General features: G+C 34.9%; 1 protein-coding gene across 1 annotated transcript in view; it reads left to right on the top strand.

Moving 5' to 3' along the window:
- The window catches only part of LOC129989432 (glycoprotein 3-alpha-L-fucosyltransferase A-like), a 51,965-nt gene extending 31,068 nt beyond the window's left edge, over window positions 1–20,897 (top strand). Inside the window, exon 2 of the mRNA XM_056097976.1 lies at window positions 19,241–20,897. Within this exon, the coding sequence (XP_055953951.1) occupies window positions 19,295–20,668 (1,374 nt within the window). The 5' untranslated portion in view covers window positions 19,241–19,294 and the 3' untranslated portion in view covers window positions 20,669–20,897. The remainder of the gene's footprint in view (window positions 1–19,240) is intronic.
- Window positions 20,898–21,658: the final 761 nt, after the last annotated feature.

Genomic DNA, 21,658 nt, shown 5'->3' on the forward strand with positions numbered 1-21,658 from the left:
TTGGAATTTCCGTTTCCGATAATGACGCAAGGCCAAACAGTTGTATGTTACAAGAAGCGATTTCCCCTCAGGGGCTCACCTACTATGGGTGAGTACGGGTGTCCCAATCCCGAGGTACCCAGGGATCTTTACTCCCTTTAGGTTTACTCTCTTCTGCGCCTTCTGCTTTCTGCTCTGTTTTTTCTTTCCCTCGACGGCAAGCGAGGGAGCTCTCCATGAGAAACTGTCGCCGCTCTGTTTGCTTCTTGCTTCTCATGGACAGCCAAAACCCCACGTGTTGGCCGTGCGTGGCGACCCATTAGAAAGACGGGTGGTGCACTGTGGTCCCCGGTGTATCAATCGGCTGGTACCTAGTCACCTGAGTGGCTAGTTTGCTAGGGATCAAGCAAAGGGGTTACTCCTTGGGCTTGGCGTTAAGGGTGGTCACTGTCCCCGGGGGTAACTCCGAGCGTATAGGTTCCGGCTAGCACCAAGGTAAGTGCCGAGGCTGGGAATGGCCAGAGCCGGTGGCTGCCTTCCCTTGTTGGGCTCCGTGGTGGGCGGTGCCGTCGGGCCTGAATCTTATTTCATATCGTATGGGCTCCCGCAAAAAATCTCCCTTCAGTGGGCAAAAACTACCTAAATGTATTTTTAATCTCGAACAGTTTGATAAATATTTTGTAATAAAAAGAATATCAGAAAAAGAAACTTTCTATAACGTTTCTCCGTTTCTCGTTGAAAAGGCTATCTCTGCAACCATCGGTGAGGTTAAATCTATAAAAAAAATGCGTTCTGGAGATCTATTGATAGAAACTGATTCCAAAAAGCAATCCAACCATCTTTTAAAATTGAAAGCCATTGCACACATACCTGTTTCTGTAAGTCCTCATTCATCTCTGAATTTCTCCAAGGGTGTCATAACCTGCGGAGAACTATTTAATGTTCCCTTAGAAGAGATATCTGCCGAGTTGAAGAAGCAAGGCGTAACTCAAGTCAGCCAAATAAAAATCCGACGTGATGGACAACTTTCCCCAACCAAACATTACATACTCACATTCCACAATCCTAAATTGCCAGAATATATATATGCCGGTTACATCAAACTTCCAGTCAGACAGTATATACCATATCCATTAAGATGCTTCCAGTGCCAGCGCTTTGGCCATTCGAAAGTTAATTGCCGCGGGACACTCACTTGTGCCCGCTGTGCTGAAAAAGGGCATGATAGCCAGCAGTGCACGGCACAAGAAAAGTGCGTGAACTGCGGCGGAGACCATCCCTCTTATTCTAGAACTTGCCCCCGCTGGGAACTGGAGAAACAGGTCACAACTATCAAAATAAAGGAAAATTTAACATACCCCGAAGCCAGACGTAGGATTCTTACTCAGACACCTACTCCTGGTATCAGCTATGCTTCAGTTGCACAAAAAAACTTCTGTACAAACTGCAAATGTGAAAACTGTGTGAAAAAAACAGTTAAATTTAACACTCCCGAAAAAACATCGGATTCAGATTCTGATAAATCTTCTAAAAGTATTCCAGAAATCCATAAAATAGAACCATCGACTTCAAGAAAAGCTCCAAAGAAAAAACTAAAGAACTCGCAAGTATTAAAGCTGGCTAAACGTGGTCTCTCTCAAGTAGATCTCCCAGTAAAACTAAAAAAATCATCCTCACGAAATTCAGTCGCCCTAGGGCTGGCGACGAAAGGTATTGTCCACAAAGATTTAACGTCCATCTTTGGGGACAAAATAAGTAGCCCCGATTTTAAATTGCATCCCTCAGAGGATGAAGATGAACTTGAGATGAGTTGCGAATCTGAGGCAACTCCAACTAAGGCTTTTAATTACTCTCCTTCAAAAAAGCGTTCTTAATGGGTACCTTCCTCTCATGGAATTGTCGCGGCCTTCGTTCCAAACTTCAGGATATCAAGTCAATTTTTAACCAGTTTCATCCTATCTGTTTTGGTGTTCAAGAGACCCTCTTGACGCCTACCATTCCCATCAAATTACGCGGATATAGCTGTGTCCGGAAAGATGCAGGCACTGGATCTCATGGTTCTGGGGGTGTCTGCATCTTCACATCAAACCTCTATCCGAGCACACCTCTCAGTTTGCATACCACTCTTCAGGCTGTGGCTGTACAGGTCCATATACGATCTTTGGTCACAGTCTGCTGTATTTATCTTCCGCCTCATGATATCATACGTCAACTGGATCTTGATACCTTAGTGAGACAGCTTCCTAAGCCATTTATTATACTCGGCGATTTCAATGGACATAGTATTCTTTGGGGCTCGGATAGTACAAACTCTCGAGGGCAGCAGATCGAACAGTTTATTGCTAATAACTGTCTCTGTCTGCTCAATAATGATGAGCAAACGTACTTCCATGCGCCCACACGTAGCTTCCATTGTCTTGACCTAGCTATATGCACGCCTGAACTACTACCGTTGTTGAATTTGACAGTTGGGGATGATCTGCACAATAGCGATCACTTTCCCCTAATAATCTCCCACGCTGATAGCGGCGGTGTGACTATTTGTCCTCCGCGTTTCCTATTCCAGCGGGCAGATTGGAATACATTTTCCCAACTAGCAGTTATCAATGAGGCCATGGTCAGTAATGCAGACATTTCGAAAGCCTTACAAAATGTCATTGACACGATAATAAACGCCGCTAACGCTACCATTACAAAAACTTCCCCACGTCTAAGAAAATTTCGTAGACCGTGGTGGAATGAAGCCTGTCGCGACAGTCATAATAAACAGAAAAAACTCTGGAATCTATTTAGAAGGTACCCGACGACTGAGAACTTGATTGCTTTTAAAAGAGCGAAAGCGCTAGCTCGCCGTATTCGGCGCCGCAGTCAGAGAGAAGCATGGACTAAATTTGTTTCAACCATTACATCCTCTACCTCCAGTAAACTTTTATGGAAGAAGGTAAAAGCTGCTAATGGGATCTATAAAGAAAACTCTATTCCTGTTATAAAAACAGGTAATACGATGTATTCGAGCCCATTGGACATTGCTAACATACTTGGCCAAGCGTTTGCGCAAGTTTCCGCAACCGATTCTTACAGCCCTGATTTTTTGGCAATTAAGAATCGAAAGGAACGGCTACCTTTGCGCTTCAATGCCCGAAGTGCCCTTCCCTATAACTGTGAATTCAGGATGTATGAACTAAACATGGCTTTGTCTCAGGTTCATGATACCTGCCCTGGACCAGATGGAATCACGTATAACATGCTTCGCCATTTGAATACCATTTCCCTTTCCAATCTGTTGATATTATTTAACAGAATATGGACTGAGCAGAAGTACCCTTCACAATGGCGAGAAGCTGTTGTGATTCCTATCTTAAAACCTGGCAAAGAACCATCTGTCCCTCTGAACTACAGGCCGATTGCTCTTACAAATTGCCTTTGTAAGACCTTCGAGCGTATGGTCAACATGCGTCTAATTTTCGAGTTAGAGAAACAAGGATGCATCTCCCCGTTGCAGAGTGGTTTCCGTAGAGGTCGGTCTACTTTTGACAACCTCATACTATTGGAAACCCAAATTCGCAACGCATTTGTTAGGAGGAACCACCATGTTTCAATATTTTTTGACATAGAGAAAGCGTATGACCGTGCCTGGCGCTATGGCATACTTTCCACACTTTTTAATTTAGGTTTTAGAGGTAACTTGCCTATATACTTACAAAATTTTTTAACACAACGTTCTTTTCGAGTTCGAGTTGGTAACTCTTATTCTAATAATTTTATTCAAGCTGAGGGAGTTCCACAAGGAAGTGTCCTCAGTGTCACACTTTTTATTATTCATCTTAGCCAAATTTTAAATCATTTGCCTTCAACTGTAAATGGAACCCTTTATGTTGACGATCTGCAGATCTCATGCCAAGGTAGTAACATGGCACTAATAGAGCGACAATTGCAAAACGCAGTAAACAGAGTGGTAGCTTGGTGCAATAACAATGGCCACACTATCTCCCCAGAGAAAAGCAGCTGCATTCACTTTTGTCGGAAAAGAAACGTTCACCAGGATCCATGTATTCGAGTTAAGAATATTCAAATTCCTGTGGTGAATGAAGTACGGTTTTTGGGAGTAATTTTCGATCGGAAACTCACCTTCCTTCCGCATATATTATATTTGCGGAAGAAGTGTGAGAAATCATTAAATATTCTAAAAGTTCTCTCAAAAACATCTTGGGGTGCCGATCGAACCTCCCTTCTCCGTATTTATCAGGCAATCATTCTCTCTCGGATAGATTATGGATGTATGGTATATGGTTCCGCCCGCTCATCTGTTTTGCGGCGATTGGATACCATCCATCATTCAGCATTGCGCATTTGCTCTGGTGCGTTCCGGACATCTCCAGTTGAAAGCCTATATATTATATGTCACCAACTACCCCTTTCTTTAAGGCGACAGAAATTGTCTGCCACATTTTATTTTCGAACGAAATCTGTTCCGAAACATCCTTTGAGCGAAATGTCATTGCCAGTAGGTCTTCGTCGACTTTATAATGCCCGCCCTTCTCACATCCTTCCATTTTGTGAGAGAGCCAAATTGCTCCTTCAGGACTCGGACTTTAACACGATTCGTGTTAAAGCTGTTGATGTCTATAGTATCCCACCCTGGGATATCCCACAGTTTTCTTACTTGAATCCTTTCATTGGATTCGATAAATTCTCAACTGCTCCTGTGGTTTTCCAACAGATTTTTTTCTACCATCGCAATCAGTATTCTTCCTTTCATCCAATTTTCACGGATGGCTCGAAATCAGATGGTCATGTCGGCTGTGGCATAATATTTCCATCTGATACACTGAGCCACCGTCTTCATAATTGTTGCTCTGTTTTTACTGCTGAGTTGGTGGCAATTTTCTGTGCTCTACAGAAAATTTCACCCTCTACTCAGCGTAAATTTATTATCTACACCGATAGTATGAGTGCTTTGGAGACACTTTCGCATTACGACAATCGGACACATCCGATTGCTATTAAAATTTTGTTTACTTTGCGATTGCTGCAGAATGATGGGTTTCAAATAATTTTCTGTTGGATTCCGAGTCATGTCGGCATCTTGGGAAATGAGAGGGCAGACTTGGCTGCTAAATCTGCATCGACATTTTTGTGCATGGCTCTTCCCTTTTGTGATGTCAAAAGGTCCATTGTTCATCACTTCTCTTTTAACTGGCAAAAGTTATGGGATCTGCAGATCGGAAATAAATTGCATTCTGTTAAAACGGACATTGCTTTGTGGCCTGTTCATCCTATACGTGAGATGGATGTCAAATTGACTCGTCTCCGTATAGGGCATACGCGCTTCACCCATAAACATCTCATATTTGGAGAAAATGCGCCTAAGTGCAACAGTTGCAAAGTTTCTTTTACTGTTCATCATGTGTTAATTGAATGTCCTGTTTTTAATTCTTATCGTGCACGTTTTTTTACTTCGGCATCTTTAACATTGCAAGACCTGGTGGGTGAAAAATACCACCCAAATATTTTTAATTTTTTAAAAGCTATAAGTTTTTTCACTTGTATTTAGCATTTTTTTTCTCCTTTTGTGCTATATAAATGAATTACTTCTGTTTTGCTTTCTAATGAATCATAGTTTCGACTCTATTTGTATTTGTTTCATCTTTTTGCATGTGTTTTTATTTTTACACCGCTGATCTTGTTTTTTAATAAATGAATCTTTTATAAACATTTTTATAATTCTACCATTAGATTGGCGCAGCATGGCCAAGCATGGCTCTTGCGCCATAAAACTCAATCAATCAATCAATCAATCTACAAGAAGCGATTATATGTCAAGTAATATGAAGAATGACTTTTACTGATTGTCCAAAAATTATCATTCTTGAAAGTTATTGAGTCATTGCCTTTTCTGGGCATTCAATAAATGAGTTATGCATATTATCAACACCAATAAAACGGAAACCCAACTCGACATAAAAATGGAAAGGGTAATTCAACTTCAAAAAATTTTCTTAGACTACATTAGACATATCGTATTGTAAATGTCTTCTATGGATTGTAAAGTGGTAAAACAATAGCAAGCATGCTGACTATATTTTCGAAAGAAATACAAAGCATGCATCTTGAAGTGCTCGGTACAATATTTCGTGAAAATTTACTAGCGGACATAAGGATTTTCTTTTCTTTGTCTTAACCCTCTTACAGGAATAATACCTGCTGAATAAAATGAAGCAATAAAATGTGTCTTTTATGACGAATCCACTGTTATTTTTATGTTCTTTATTATTTATCTAAAAAAATTTTTTTATCATTATAGAGTATCGTTCTCAACATCACGCATCCAGGTTTAGTACCTAACACTCTGTATTTGGATATATTCATTTCAATTAATATTTTATCTGCAGACTTGTAGTTTACTGGTTGATATAATCATGGCTGCTTACTATAGAGTTTTCGTGGGTTTTTTTTTTTTTTTTTTTTTTGTTGTTAAAGAAGAATTAATGGTTTAATTAATTGTCACAAACTTTATTATAGCTTGTTTATATTTCAGCGTTTTTAAGAAAAGTTCTAAGTACGCGACAATATGATTGTGAAGGTAGACGTGTTGACACGCGAATTTGCTTTCATTGATTTTTATTAGACAGAAATCGTTTTGAATCAATTTTTAAGTAATAGGAAATCTCAAACTAATTTTTAAGTCAAAGAAGAAGAAGAAGAAAAAAAAATTCTGTCTCAGTGAGGTAAAAAAAAAATCCTGTTTAAATATATTTTTTCCATAATTTGGCACCTTTAATCTTTGCTTATTTAAGAAGACTTGGGAAACCCCATGTTGGTTGCTGGCTCAATATTTCATATGCATGAACAGGGGCCAATTTCTAGATAGGCTAGGAAGTTGCCTAGAAATGTTGGGCCAAAAAAAGGAGACGCAATCAGATCTATTAAAATGATACTATGAGCCAAAGTATTAAAAAAAATTCGCAAAAAAATACAAATTTAAATTCTGTACACTATAAAGTATTAAGAAAATATTAAAACGTTACTAACAGAGTTAGCAAGAAATAAGTTTCTCTCTTCAGATGGCTCTAGAATGCTTTCTGTTGTTCCAAATGAGATAAAATTTGAACTACAAAAAATTTAAACAATATGCTTAACATTTATTGAATAAAAAAAATTAGTAAAAAAATTCCACCGATAGGTGGCGTTTTAATACACATATGACATTTAATATGCTATTTAAATATTAAATAATATAAAAAATGGCATTAAAACTGCTTAGTGTGTTCCGCTTTATGTTGAATTGCAGAACCATATTTTCTACAATTGACCGAATTAAGTCTGTCGGAATGTCAGGCATATGGCGCCGAATGTTGATATCCTGCAAATGAGGCCATGCTATTGGATAATGACGGCTGATGCTTCGTGCATCTGTGAAATGCAGTTTTAACAAATGTTTTACACGACAATCAGCGTGAAGGGGTACGCCTTTCTGCATGCAGATGATGTCCTGAAGACATTCGTGCTGTTGAAGTTGTGGGATTACAAACATATCATGATACCGTTGTCTTATGACGGTATTTGCAGTTATCTTTCAAGAAAAAAAAAACTATTTATTAATAAAAGTAGTCGTAAAATGAAGCCATATTGGTTGATCTTGGCCGTATGAGGCTTTTCCGCTGCCCATTTTCGCATTTGCTTTAGTTAATTCGCCAATTGTTTCATGGCCAAGTGACGTCAACCGCCATTCCAGAAAGGAACTCAAATGCAAAAGTTACTTTTTTTTTCTAATTCTGTATAAATGATCAGAGTCTTATTTGTTTCATTGCATTCCCTAATTTTTTGCAGTATTTATAAATACCGAGCATCTCCTTAGAATATTTTGTGTATCATCATGGATGTCCCACAATTATGAGCCATAATAAATAAATGTCCTTTTTTAAAAAATAATTTTTAACAATAAATAAAATCCTTAAAAAAATTTTCTATGCCAAACAAAAATTAATTTAAAATCGATCATCAGCCTGCTATTAAATTTAAAAACGTGACAAAATTTGAAATATAATTCATAAGTTTATTATATGAGACGATTCCATGATGTATTCTGCCTTGACCTGCAAAATACCTAAATCTGCCATTGCTTGGCATGAAAACTGTTGAATTGTATCAGAATTAAAAATAGCCGGTTAAAAAAAATCCAAAATACTTACTCGATTCTACTCATCATGCGACTGATCTAAACACAAAAACTGCCATGTTAAAAAATATGCTAGAAATTTAAAGGTAGATTTCCATTGGTCTATTTATATTCCATTCGACCATTGATGAAACCGTACATTTTTAAAAACTAGTATTTATCTCTTATATTGCATTTACAATAACCATAAAATTTTCTGTTGCGCATATATACATTTCAAAAATTTAAATTATTATTCTGTTGCCCAAAAATGACTCAATTTGTTAGTATAAACTTGTGTGTGAGGTACATTAATCTTTGACCTAAATAAAAGCTCACTTTTATTTATATGAGGTTCCTTAATGTCGTGTCTTTTCTTTCTTCTTTATATGTTCGTAAGAGAATTTATTACCTCAAACTCGATCCACACTCAGGTGTTTTGTTGCCGTTCTTCTTTTTTTTAGATTGTTTTTTATCTTTCTAGAATAATTGGCTCGAAAACATCGTAATGTAATCCATTAATGATAGAAGTTGATATGCGCTTCCGAATATCGGCGCACTTTGTGTCGTTGTGCAAGAAAGTGAACGTAACTTTTATCCGTTCTTCTAACTGTTGATCCTCACTCCCCCCCCCCTTTTTTTTCTTCTTCTTTTTAATCGTCTCTTTCTTTTCAAAAAAAATTTTATGAGAAATTTTGAGGGCTTTGGTAAACGTAAGGACCAAACGAATAGAATCAGTTGAATCTCATTTGAATGTTATATTTTTTATTTTGATCATAATCAATGCATCTGTTACACCAAATATAAAATATAGAATATCTGATGGCTTTTATGTTAGTATTTCTTTTGATCTGAAGATAATATTTTAAGATTAATATTATAATCATATATAATTATTCTGTTTTTCCAAAGAGTTTCCTGTCCTTTATAAAAATAATACATTAATTTCTAAATTATCTAAAAACGTTCTGAAAAAATCATTCCACTTTTTATAGTAATGAAAATTTATGTAAGTTTGCATTCGTTAATACAAAATGTATGAGTTATTAAAAAGAAAACATAATTTTCGCGAGCCAATTGTTTTGAAAAAAATTCTTTCGTAAAACGAATTGTTCCGATTCTTCCAAAATAAAGATCCACAAAAATCGTCTGCATTTTTTTTTCTGAAAGTCTGCTAATTCTACCGTTTTTAAAAGTAAAATAAATGTCAGTTAATAAATGATGATAATCTGATAGAATTCGTTTGAGGCGATTTCTGAGTACCATTTTTGCAAATATTTACACATTTAATGTTGTATGATTTTAATTTTTCATGAAATCCTTTTTTATCCAGCATTTCATTTTTTCCCCTCACTGTAGTTCAGTAAATCGATATAAATAAGAAGGACCGAAAAATAATAAAAATATTTTTATTTTTTTCACTCCACTTGATTTTATTTAAATATTATTGTATTTATCATACAAGTATTTAGAATGCAAAAGACAAAGCAAAAAAAAAAAAAAAAGTGATGCAAATGCGAATCAGTGAGTAATTTTATACGGCAAATAATATCTGACTAAAAAAAAAGTACTAAAAACATTCTCGGGTTTCGTTAGTTTTTAATGGGCATGCGCATCGCTAGCTTCGGCTATTTTCTTACAAACGCTCAGAATAAATTATTTTTTCTAAAATTTTTTTGAAACAATCTGCAAGTAATGTTATCGCAGTATTCTTTGACAGATATTTACAACCTGTCCGAGGTAAGTAGAACAAACTTGTATATTACAAGTTTTTATGTCATTTTTTCCACCGCGGGTGTGTTTTTTATACTTCCGTCGTAAGATAAGAAATGTTCTGGGAAAACACTTGAAAACGATTTCGCCTTCGCTGGTCAATATTGAATACAAGTACTTAAATACGGTAGCTATAATGTTAAAAAAAAGTTTTTTTGATGCGTTTTTGTGCTTTTTTCCTTTTGAAAATCACCGATAATGATATTCCCACAACTTTCTCGCATATTTTCTTATAAAGTTGTCATGCTAGAAATCGCCTTGTATAACATTGGCGTAAAATAGTATGAAATAATACTTTTTGGTGTTAATTTAACAATTTTACAGAATTTATCGTGTTATCCTTGGCGAGTTATTTGGCAATTAATCGCTGGTATGCTGTTAATAGTATTCAAAATTTGAATTTGTTCTTTAGATTCCTTTTTTTCAATCAATCAAAACAAAAATTTGACACAAAACTGAAATTTTAGTCACAAAATCCCGTACCAAATTTGATATATTTAAGTCACTGCGTTTTTGAATAATCATGTTTACATGTTTCTGAAAGTACAGATCAACGAGGTCAATTCTTATTGGATTTGGCTCAAAATTCAACAGGTGTCTAGAATATAGATGTTAAGTCTGTGTACCGAATTTTATCTATCTAGCTATTTTGGGTTTGTAATTATCATGTTAACTTATATTGGAAGAGCCGGATAGATGGCCTTCCTCTGATTAAATTTTACGCAAAATTTGATAGAATCTGCAAATTTGGTGTAAAGAATTTATACCGAATTGCAATCGTCTAGCTGAAAGCGTTTTTGAATTATCTTTGTCACTGACAGATAGACATCTTCTAAAAATGTCTTTTTCTAACTCAGAGGTCTGAAACGCCGAGTCTTCGTCAAAATCTCGATTCGAATTTTTTTTACGAGTACTTGTACTTTCTCTATACTACGTATGCGAGAAAGTACCAAGGGAAAAGTTATTTAATCCAGACGTCATTAACAAGAAGCATATGCGAACTCTTCAAATTCTGAATTCCATTATCAAAAAATAATTTATCAATCCACTAATAAATATGTCATTGATGTTACAGGGTCGAATTTTTAAATAGGCTTGACTGGTTAAGGGCCCATCAACTTTAGATTTTTTTTTTCGAGCCCTCAATTTTTTTTTCATTTTTTTAAGCTTTATTTTGAGAATTATTTAAATTTTTTTCCTTTCATTTGACTATAAAGGCCGTGCAATTTAATTTACTCTAATCAAAATCGTTCTATTTAAATTAATTTTATAACATTACTGTAGTAAAATTCCTAAATAATTATCGTCTGCAACTTTTATATTATTTTGTAATTTTAAGAAAATATAGATCTTTATTATTTAAAAAAAATGTCTGCCAGTGTTATTATATTTTATTTATATACTATTCAGAAAAGTTCTGTCAGTTTTGTTTTTACTATTTTGTTTAAAATTACTTTTAAATTTGCGCTTGTGCATTTTTTTTTATACTCGATATACTGAAACCAAATATTAGAATGTGATCTGCAATTAAGCATTTTGCTATTCAAGTATATCGAAATTTGCTATTTAAAATTACTTATATAAAAAAAAATTTAAAACCGATAAAAGAAATATTAGATTTGGGAAGTTTTGAAAAAAAAATGGAGCCCCGTGTTTTTTATTGTCAAAACCCTAGTAAGTTTAATCTGGTCTTATGATATTGCCAAATAAAGTTGATCAGTTAATTTCAAACGATTTTTATCAAGTTTTATTATTAATAAATATGAATACTGTACCTGGTATAATTGAATTATAAAATGTCCCTACATTTTCAAAAAACACAGTGTCTCTTTGAACTTCAATCGCTTAGGTCAACAGGAGTCGAATATAAAATTCTTACATGTGGTTCCTGATCATTCCCCTTTCGGAAGTCGCATTGTTTGCCAATGAATTGTGTCTGTGGGAACGGATAAGTGTGTCGTTCACTTTGCGGAACCTTGACCAGAGCGTGACTTTTGGTGTCGTTTCGTATCAGGAGACAGTCGAAGTGAAAACTTTTCAACGTTCTATTCTCTTGCAAATCACACTACTGACGATAATATCGACGATAGAAATGCAAAGTATCGAATGTGCGGTAGTCTGCAGTTGTATCAGTAAGATCTGTGGAAAATTAAGACAGGCTTTACAGTTTCTCGATCAAAAACTCCGTGTACTAAAATCAATACATTCTACTTTGTCCCAGCAAGGAAAGGAAACTGATGCATCAATGTCTATGAATATTTTTAGTATTTTTTAATGATGAAAATCTATCGCATCCTATTTTCAAAAAATATATATATAATTACCAGGAGCTCCATTTTTATCCGTCTAAAGCTGATCCAATCACTCCTTCCATGGGAATAATTACTTCGCACAGTTGGTTCAATGTCTTCACCAGTTCGTCATATTTTATAATCAGAAAAATATATATATTATGATTTTGAAGCTAATCATAAATATACGTAAATTGAACATTAATACTTCTTATTTGATTAAGTACCGCGTCAATTCGAAATCGAAATGCATCGATAACTCAATCGAAACACAATGATAATAAAATGAGTCATTCAACTAGAATCAATTAAACTAAAAGGAAAACATACATCCACTTAGATTGCGCTGCCATCTATGGGTTAGGAATACAAAAATTGCTGTAATGTTATGAATTTGTTTTAATTTATAGTTGATATGCCGGGCGTTACTTGGAATTTAAATACTTCCATGTATAATATTTTTAGTATAAAAGCCAATTTTGTATAAATTATTAAAATGTGCATAAACATTTTACTATACCTATTTATATCATTTTATTATATTTATTTAAAATATATTCGAACCTTAGTCATTTATAATCGTTTGGAAATGAAGAATTCTTTCACTTTTTTAAGGCTTTTTTAAATAATTATTTTAAGCCCATAAAAAATCCAAATAATATGAAACAAAATTTTAAAAAAAATAGTGATAATTTATTTCAAAACCGTATTCGTTAAATTTTTTAAAAAATAATAAAAAGATAAAAGAAAGTAAGAAGAAAGTATAAAGAAAAGGAGTTTTATAAGATAAACTGCTTACCAAGAGCTACTAAATTTGGCACAAATATGCCGGGTGTCCCATAAATTTGTAAATACTTTAAAAATTCATAAAAATTGAAGGAATGAGTATATTTTAATGCGGTTTAGGAAACTGTTATTCTCATGAAGGGAGATTTTTTTTCATACAAAAAAAGAAATAGTTCAAAAATTTGTCGATAGAGGGCGCTAAACACAAGCAAAACATAAAATTCTACGGGAAAAATACTTTTATTTGCATGCAAGCAATTGTTTACATGCGTATCACACCAGTACGACAGTACTTGTTCTATGCGTCCGCCATCACCACAAATAACAGTTTGGAAGCGGCAGACAACACTGGTAACTGCATCATACAGCATATCCGGATGAATGCATGAGATTTCGTGGCGAATGGCTTCCTTTAGCTGCACTAACGAAGTTGGCCTATGGCAGTACACCCGAGACTTAAGGTAACCCCATAGCCAAAAATCAAAGGGTGTTAAATCTGGTGAGCGTGGGGGCCATTCATGTGTAAAGTGACGGATGATTATCCGTTCTTCATTAAAAGTTCCTCTCAAAAATGCCTTCACTTCGGTGTCGATGTGCGGAGGTGCCCCGTCTTGCATGAATGTCACTGTGTCAAGGACATCGTGCTCCAATAAGGACGGTATCACTTCCTTTTGTAACATTTCCAAGTAACTTGTTCCATTAACTGAACATGTCTTCCATCCTGCTTTTTTACAGGGCTTTTCAAAGAAAAAAGGCCTACAATAACGGATGCAGTGAAACCTCACCAAACAGTAACCCGTGGTGAATGCAGGGGCTTCTCAGTGTAAGCATGTGGATTCTCATGTGCCCATATTCTACAGTTATGGGTATTAACTGCTCCATGCAAAGCAAAATGAGCCTCATCTGTCCACAATATTTTCAGCAGCCATCGCGGATCATCTTCAATTTTAGCCAAAGCCCAATTTGAGAATTCCAATCTCTTAGCTGTATCATTTGGTAAGAGCTGATGTAGCGATTGCAATTTGTATAGGTACAATTGCAATACACCATGAAGGATACGGTACATCGAAGTCTTTGGTATACCAGTTATTCGTGCCACTTCTCGTGCGCTACTGACTGCATTTGTAGACTGTACCCTTAGCATGTCCATTTGCGAAGAGACATCGGGGGTACGGACTGTTGTTAAACGAGGTGCACCACTGCGTGGCCTATGACACAAACTTCCAGTTTCTTCGAAACGGTGTACTAGGAAAACAAGTCCAGCAGGAGTGATCGGACCTGAACCTTTCTTCAATCTTTTCTGGGTCCTAAACTTTCGTAAGGCTTCAGCCACCGATTCGTTGCTGACATAAAACAACTTTACCAATAGTGTTTTATCCACCAGTGTCAACATCTTAATACAAACCTTATGCAAACCTTTAGAAATGATGTGTCAATCGCTCACTCTGCCTTACATAAGACTTTAATTTGCATATTTCCATTGATTTGCTTGTGTGCAGCGCCCTCTATTGACAAATTTTTGAATTATTTTTTTTTTCTGTATCAAAAAAAATCCCCCTTCATGAGAATAAGTTTCGCAAACCGCATTCAAATATACCCAGTCCTTCAATTTTTATGAATTTTTAAAGTATTTACAAATTTATGGGACACCCGGTATTTTGGAGGGAGACGTGTGCTGGCTGGAACGTTAGATTTGCTATTGAAAAATTAAGCAAGATTTTGGCGTTTTAGCACCAAAATTTCGAAAATAGTATTGATTTAAAACTAATTTTTTTATAGTTTTAAAATTAAAAAAAAAGTCTTATTAATAATATCAGTTTGTATCAAATTTTCATGAATTTCGACATTTTTTAAATATGTTTTTGCTTAAATTCCATCGATATATTTCATTTTTGAAATGAAATTTAAACCGCTTTCATCGTTTCATTGAATATTTGATCGTATAATTTTCTTACAGTGTTTAAAGCTAAAGAAGAAATTTCCTTTCAATTATTTATATGGTTTATATGAAGACTCAAATGTTTTCATTACCGCAAACGGAAACTTTGATATACATTACCCAAACACTTAAGTTTTTAATAGTACTCAGATGTCTCGGGAATCGAGTCCACCAGGAAAGTTCATGTGCACAATAAACAGAACATGTGTAAGTCATATCACTGACTCTCCGACCGCCCGAAGGTACACGGATAACGAAAACTGAATGACCGGACCTCCGCAACAGCAACAGTGGCGGGAACTATGGTTGAGTCCTAAAGGCCATCACCGGCTACGGTACAACCCTTCCCGAAGGAAGTACGTCCCGTCATCGATGGGAGGAGCCAGATCCCCCCACCTTTTTGTGTTCCCTCCAGGGTGGAGAAATCCAACCGCCATGCCGGAAGCATCTACTCCTCATTTCGAGGTGTACCCCCCTCCTCGGGGTTTCGGAACATGTATAAGGTTATTTTAATGTCTCTCAGAATTTGATGCTTAAAAACACTTGATAGAATCATGAACATCATATTATGCTTCAGAGATTTGATGGGAATTAAACGCTCTCTTTTTTTTCCCAGCTAATCAGTTGGTCTCTAAAGGCGGTTAGTATAATATATGTGTGGTTAAAAGAAAATAATAATACAAATCATTGTGAATATAATTGTAAATATTTTCGTGAAAGAAATAATCTTCTAGAATTGAAGTTCAGAACCGTCGAGTGAGGATTAATGGTGGCGTTGTTTACTATTACCGAATGGGAAAGTGTTACGCCTTCTGAACTTTGGAATTAAAATCCTGTCACGCAAACCAGGGAGAAAAAATATCCCAACCACGAGCTTTTTTATTTGTCTGTTATATAATGAAAACTTTCAGACACGAAGTCGTAATGGAGTCGTTTTCAAACTTTCCATTTTGTGCTCATCAACCGTCAAAGACTATGGCTCATCTACGCTCTCGTAAAATGTAACACCCTCCCCCCTTCCCCACACACACACGTCCCCATTGTTCCAACCTGCGAGTTAATAGTGATGCTTCGTTGCAAACGAACGCCGTGCTGATCGAATTTTGATTACCTCATTTTTTATTCCCCGATTCCTCATTATTTTATACTTTTAGTAATAATGAGGTAATGGAATAGTTCCGTCTAAATCGGAACGATTTTGATTTTATACTTAATATGATATCTCCTCTAACCGGACCTCAGAATTTACGATTCAGATTTTTTTCCCAAGAATGTTCAATGCAAAGACACATAAATAAACAACATAAATACATACATTGGCTTTTTTAACCCCCTAAATTGTCGCGATAATACATGCATCGAATTATCATTTTTCAGATTTATAAATTGAAATTCTTGCGTAACATTGCAATTAAAAAATTACACATAATCCACTAACACCCAATAAAATATCATATTTCTGAAGCAGAAGATTCTTCTGGTTAGATAATAAAACCGCGATGGTGGTCTCCCTAAAACTTTCTCGCATATTCTAATAAAAGTTATATACCAAAGAACGCCTTGCACGGCACTGGCGTACAATAGTTACGAAAGATTAACCTCTGTCGTGAATTTAGTATTTTTAGTAAATTTATCGTGTCAACTTTGGCGAGTTATTTGGCGATTAATCCCTAGCATGCGGTTAATAGTATTTCAAAATCAAATTTGCGTTTTAGATGCGTTTTTCCCAACTAATTAAATCCGATATTTGATTTTTAAAAAATACAGGATTAGCTTTAACTTGTGATTAAAAAATCTTTTTACCAAATTTAATATATTTAACTCATTGCGTTTTTTGAGCAATTGCGTTGATATGTTTGGAAGTATAGACTGACCGACGGTTAATTCCTCATTGGATTTGGTTCAAAATTCGACGAGTGTCTACACTACAAATGTTAAATGGGTGTACCGAATCTTATCTACCTAGTTCTCTTCGTTTTGTAGTACTCGTGTTAAATTACATTTCGAAGAGCAGGACAGACAGACTTCCACTGAGCAGATTGTACTCGAAATGTGAAAGAAATGTACAAATTTGATGAAAAGAACGCATAACAAATTTCATCCACCTAGATCAAAGCGTTTCTTAATTATCATTGTCACAGATAGACAGACGGGCATTTTTCAAAAATGTGTTTTTCGATCTGAAGGATGTCTAAAACGTGGAGATTCGTCAAAATCTCGAGTTCGAATTTTTGGACGATTACTATGTTTTCTCTGTACTACGTATAAGAGGAAGTAATAAAGGCAAAACAGTTAAATGATTAACAGTATTTATGCTTTCACCCGTGGAAATTAATGTTTGCTCGTCAAATTCCCCGTAACAGTATGATGAGTTTTGTATTTAGTTTCATAGTTTAGTAAAGAAAATCCAGCATACTATATGGCCGTCACCGAAGACTGGATTGGGCCCGAGCATTGATAGACACACAATTTAGATGTCAAGGCCACACATTAGATTTCATTTATTGCGTGAAATTACGGAATCGCGAGTCACTTCGTTTCATGATTCATGCATTTATTCTTTCAAGCGTTTGGTTGCACAAGAATACCCAAATGGGATCCGCGCCATTTCAGAATTTTGCTGCAATCAAGGCCTTTATCTCACGCTTTTTGTATATAATTAGATGTATGAAAAGAGGCGATTTACTGAATAATAAATACTGATGTGGTTTAACTTTTTTTAACAAATAGTTCTCCCTTCGAATTTCTATATATTTCCACAATATAATGTGTTGTGCTTAGTTCCCCCGTATATTAAAGGGCTTCAAATCTATTGTGAATTTTAACAGGGCCGGATAAAGCCCTCTAAGGGTCCTTAGGCAATATAATTTTAGGGAGTTTCTTTTTAATCCGTCACTTCTTACTCCAGATATTTTTTAGTGACCTTAATTGTGTAAACAGTTTTTATGTAGCAAATTCTGATGTAGCATGTAGCATGATCTGATTTATGTAGCATGATCTGATTAAACCTTTCTTTACGGAGTCCTTTCGAAAGAGTTTTTTTTTTTTTTTTGCATTTTTCATATAAAAAAATTCAAGATTAAAATTTTATTTTTAAAATTAATTATTATTAATTTATTTCTTAATATTTTATTTATTTTATTGTAAATTAATTTTAAACTAAAAAAGCTAAATAGTAAAGAAAAACTTGAGCATAATATAGATACTATTATAGAATGTTAGGTCCGTTTTACTTGCGGTTATATATTTTTTCAATCATTCTGCTTAGTTTTGTTTTGTTTATATTCAAAATTTGTGCAATGTTTCAATATATTACGTAGTAAAGCTATCTTTTTCATCTCATCTATTAAAATGAAATCCGTCTAGCGCATGCGCTAAAGGCGTGAGGGATTTCTTACCTCAAAACATTTTCTAGCCTATTGCATGTTTTTTACTTATCTTGTCTGCAGATAAACATTATTCCATAAATGTTTTTTTTTCTTTTTTTACAGGGACGTCTAAAATATGAATCTTCATTAAAATATAGAAATCTTTTTAGTGATTACGCTGCTTTTATTTTTTTTCATACACAAAAAAATAAGAAATTTTCGGGGCTTATAAATATAATGTTCAATGCTGATTTTGTATAAATGTATTGCAATACATTTTTTATTATCTTAAATTTTCTTACATCTCCAATATTTATAACATGGAGTCTCAATTCTTATTCTTTACCTTTCAGGCTTTTATTCTTTACTATTCTTTGGTTTCTCTACTTACTTGGTTTTATTTCTCTTTAAAGTATCTGTAGTGGATATGAGCAATATCTATTAACGAGTTCAATATTTAATAAATATTACAAATTAAATATTTTTTTTTTGTTTCTACATTGACTAATCGCATTGTTTAAATTTTATTCATAGGTTTATATTGAAATACAAAAAAATATTTCTCACCTAAAAATAAATGTCTCTTAGGATGAAAGAAGCTGTGACTACATTTCTAAAGAAAGTTTATTATGCTACAAATGTGGAAATTCCAACAGTTATGAAATTTCTATACTCTTATATTAAAATCGGTGACGATCCAGATAGAACCTCTATTTAGATAGTACACTTTTGACTTCCTGCGGTAATTCGTTAATGTGATCTGTACATATTTCTTTACTGGATTGTTATTTAGATAATAATCTGATTATAAGATATAAATAAATAAATTGTTTTAAGCAGAAATTTTACATGCATTTATTTTCTATACATATATTTCTTACAAACATTTCGTTAATCTTCTTCCTTTTAGTGACATTTCATTAATATCTATATTTTCCCTTTTTAGGAACGTTTCCTGAATATCCGGTTGAAAATGTCCTGAACCACCTCGTGATGTATAATGACGATCGTTTGCTGTCTTCCTAGAGTGCCTGTACGAGCCCTTCAAAAGAATGCCTGGATCCTCCTGCCTTTACCCATTGTCACATTTTTCATCTTTGTGTACGCACCCTTGGACACCCTCCTGGTCACCAACGCCAATCACCCTCAAATTCCATTAAAATCTGCATTTGTCGAGAAAACTACCACAGATAGTCATGGATTTCAACAGATTTTCCAAGTACCTACTGCTGAAGAGAGAAGAGTTTCGGAGGCCATTCAAAATGAACGACAAGGAACCCTTCAAACGGCAGCTGCTGTTATTAAGAGTTTGAATGCTTCAAAACATCTGGCCTTTCAGACATCGACAGCACGCTCTAGGGATTTTACCATTCATGTTTGGAAACACGGCGAGCGTATGAAAAGGCGATTTCTTCGATCCTATGGTAGATTCATGAAAGATCCTTATTCCTCGTGTAGTGTAAACAATTGTCGTTTGTCCACAAATGATTCTCGCATCAATGAAAGCGATGCCGTTTTATTCCACCTCCATCAAACGAAAGGCCCGCAAACCTTACCTTCCTACCACCCCGAAAAGCAGATATGGATATTTTTCACTGACGAATCGCCCTTGCATACGTTCCTCACTACCAGAAAATACACCATGAAAGATTACAATGGCTTGTTCAACTGGAGCATGACCTACAGAAGCGATTCGGATGTTCCTGTCCCTTATGGTAAGACTGTACCTCTGAGTGAGAAGGAAAAGGCGAGTTACAAATTCAAGGATTTCGCGACCTTGAAGCAGAAAGGGGTGGCCATTCTGGGTAGCAATTGTGGAGGGCAAAACCACCGGTGGGACTATGTGAGAGAATTGCAGAGGTTTATTGATGTCGACATCTATGGTGGATGTGGCACACACAAATGTCCAGGACATTTCACCAAAGATTGCCCTTTGATCGGGGATTATAAATTCTACCTCGCTTTTGAGAATTCGAACTGCAATGAGTACATCACCGAGAAACTCTGGTGGAACGCTTACAGCAAGGAGGTAGTCCCCGTCGTGATGGGGGCTCCGAAATCAGATTATGAAAAGCTGTGTCCACCAGATTCTTTCATCCACACGGATGACTTTCAATCACCTTCCGATTTAGCGAAGTATCTAGATTACTTGATGTACAACGATACAGCCTATAATTCGTTTTTCGATTGGAAGAAAAATTACAAAGTTGTGAACGAGCATGGATATTTCGGTTCCCCGTCTCTGCATTTGTGCTACATCTGTGAAGCTCTCAACAACTTCTACGGGGCCACACCAAAGATGTATAATGATTTGCAGTCGTTTTGGAATCCAAAAACGGATTGCCATAAAGCGTCTTGGACACCTGAAGATTAAAAATTTGAACCATTTTACCATGTTGGAGGAATTTCATTCAAACATTCCATTTCAGAACAACCCATGATTTTACAGAATTTTGTGTTTTGGTAAATTATTGATGTATTTATTCCTATTGAAACCAAAGTTTTTAATTTTTTTATCACAACTTGTTCAAGTTTTACAAATGCTTTATTATTTTCGAAATGAATGAAAACTTTGAATAAAATTGGGTGCTTTTTTACTGATATATACAGTTTTTTTTTTTTTTTTGTAACATATCCACTGTTTTATTATGTAGTACTTAAAACTCCATATTTTTTGATACTGATACTACTAACAACCTCCGACAAGATTCAAAATTTGTGCTTGATTCCCATTTTACTTCTTAACCCTTTGACTACTCATTTATTTGAAACGACTTTTGTATTTGAAGCGTATTTAATTTCTTGAATATGGGAAGACAGTAGCTTTTACGTAAGAATTCATGTATTTCTTATTATTCAGAATATATACTACATGATATTGAGATAACTTAAGCTAATTAGAATTACAAAAAAAAAAAAATAATAAGTGGAAACATTAATTCAAACAAATAAGGGACATCAAATATACCCAAAGGGTTAAGTCCTTAACTGCCATTTTTTTTTTTAAATTTTTGACGGAATAAAATATATATAATACAAAATAAGTGTCGTAATAGTTTAATTATATTCAAATTATGTTTTATTTTGAAACTGTTTAATATTTTTGAAAAAAGAATATCGTAATAAAATGATCCATAAAATCATTTCAATAAAAACTGAGTAAGTAGCAGATTGTTACTATTATCTCTAAATTACATATAAAAATTCTGTTCCGTTCAACTTACAGATGAATTTCAAAATTGTTCGCTTATTGTAACAAAAGGAAGCACAGAATAAACAGTTTCTGTTACACACAATGTTGAACTGATATATACATATGCAGAATGAAACTAAACTGTAAGGTGTACCAAATATATTTTTGATG

Source organism: Argiope bruennichi, chromosome 10 (assembly GCF_947563725.1).
Source record: "Argiope bruennichi chromosome 10, qqArgBrue1.1, whole genome shotgun sequence".
NCBI lineage: Eukaryota > Metazoa > Arthropoda > Arachnida > Araneae > Araneidae > Argiope > Argiope bruennichi.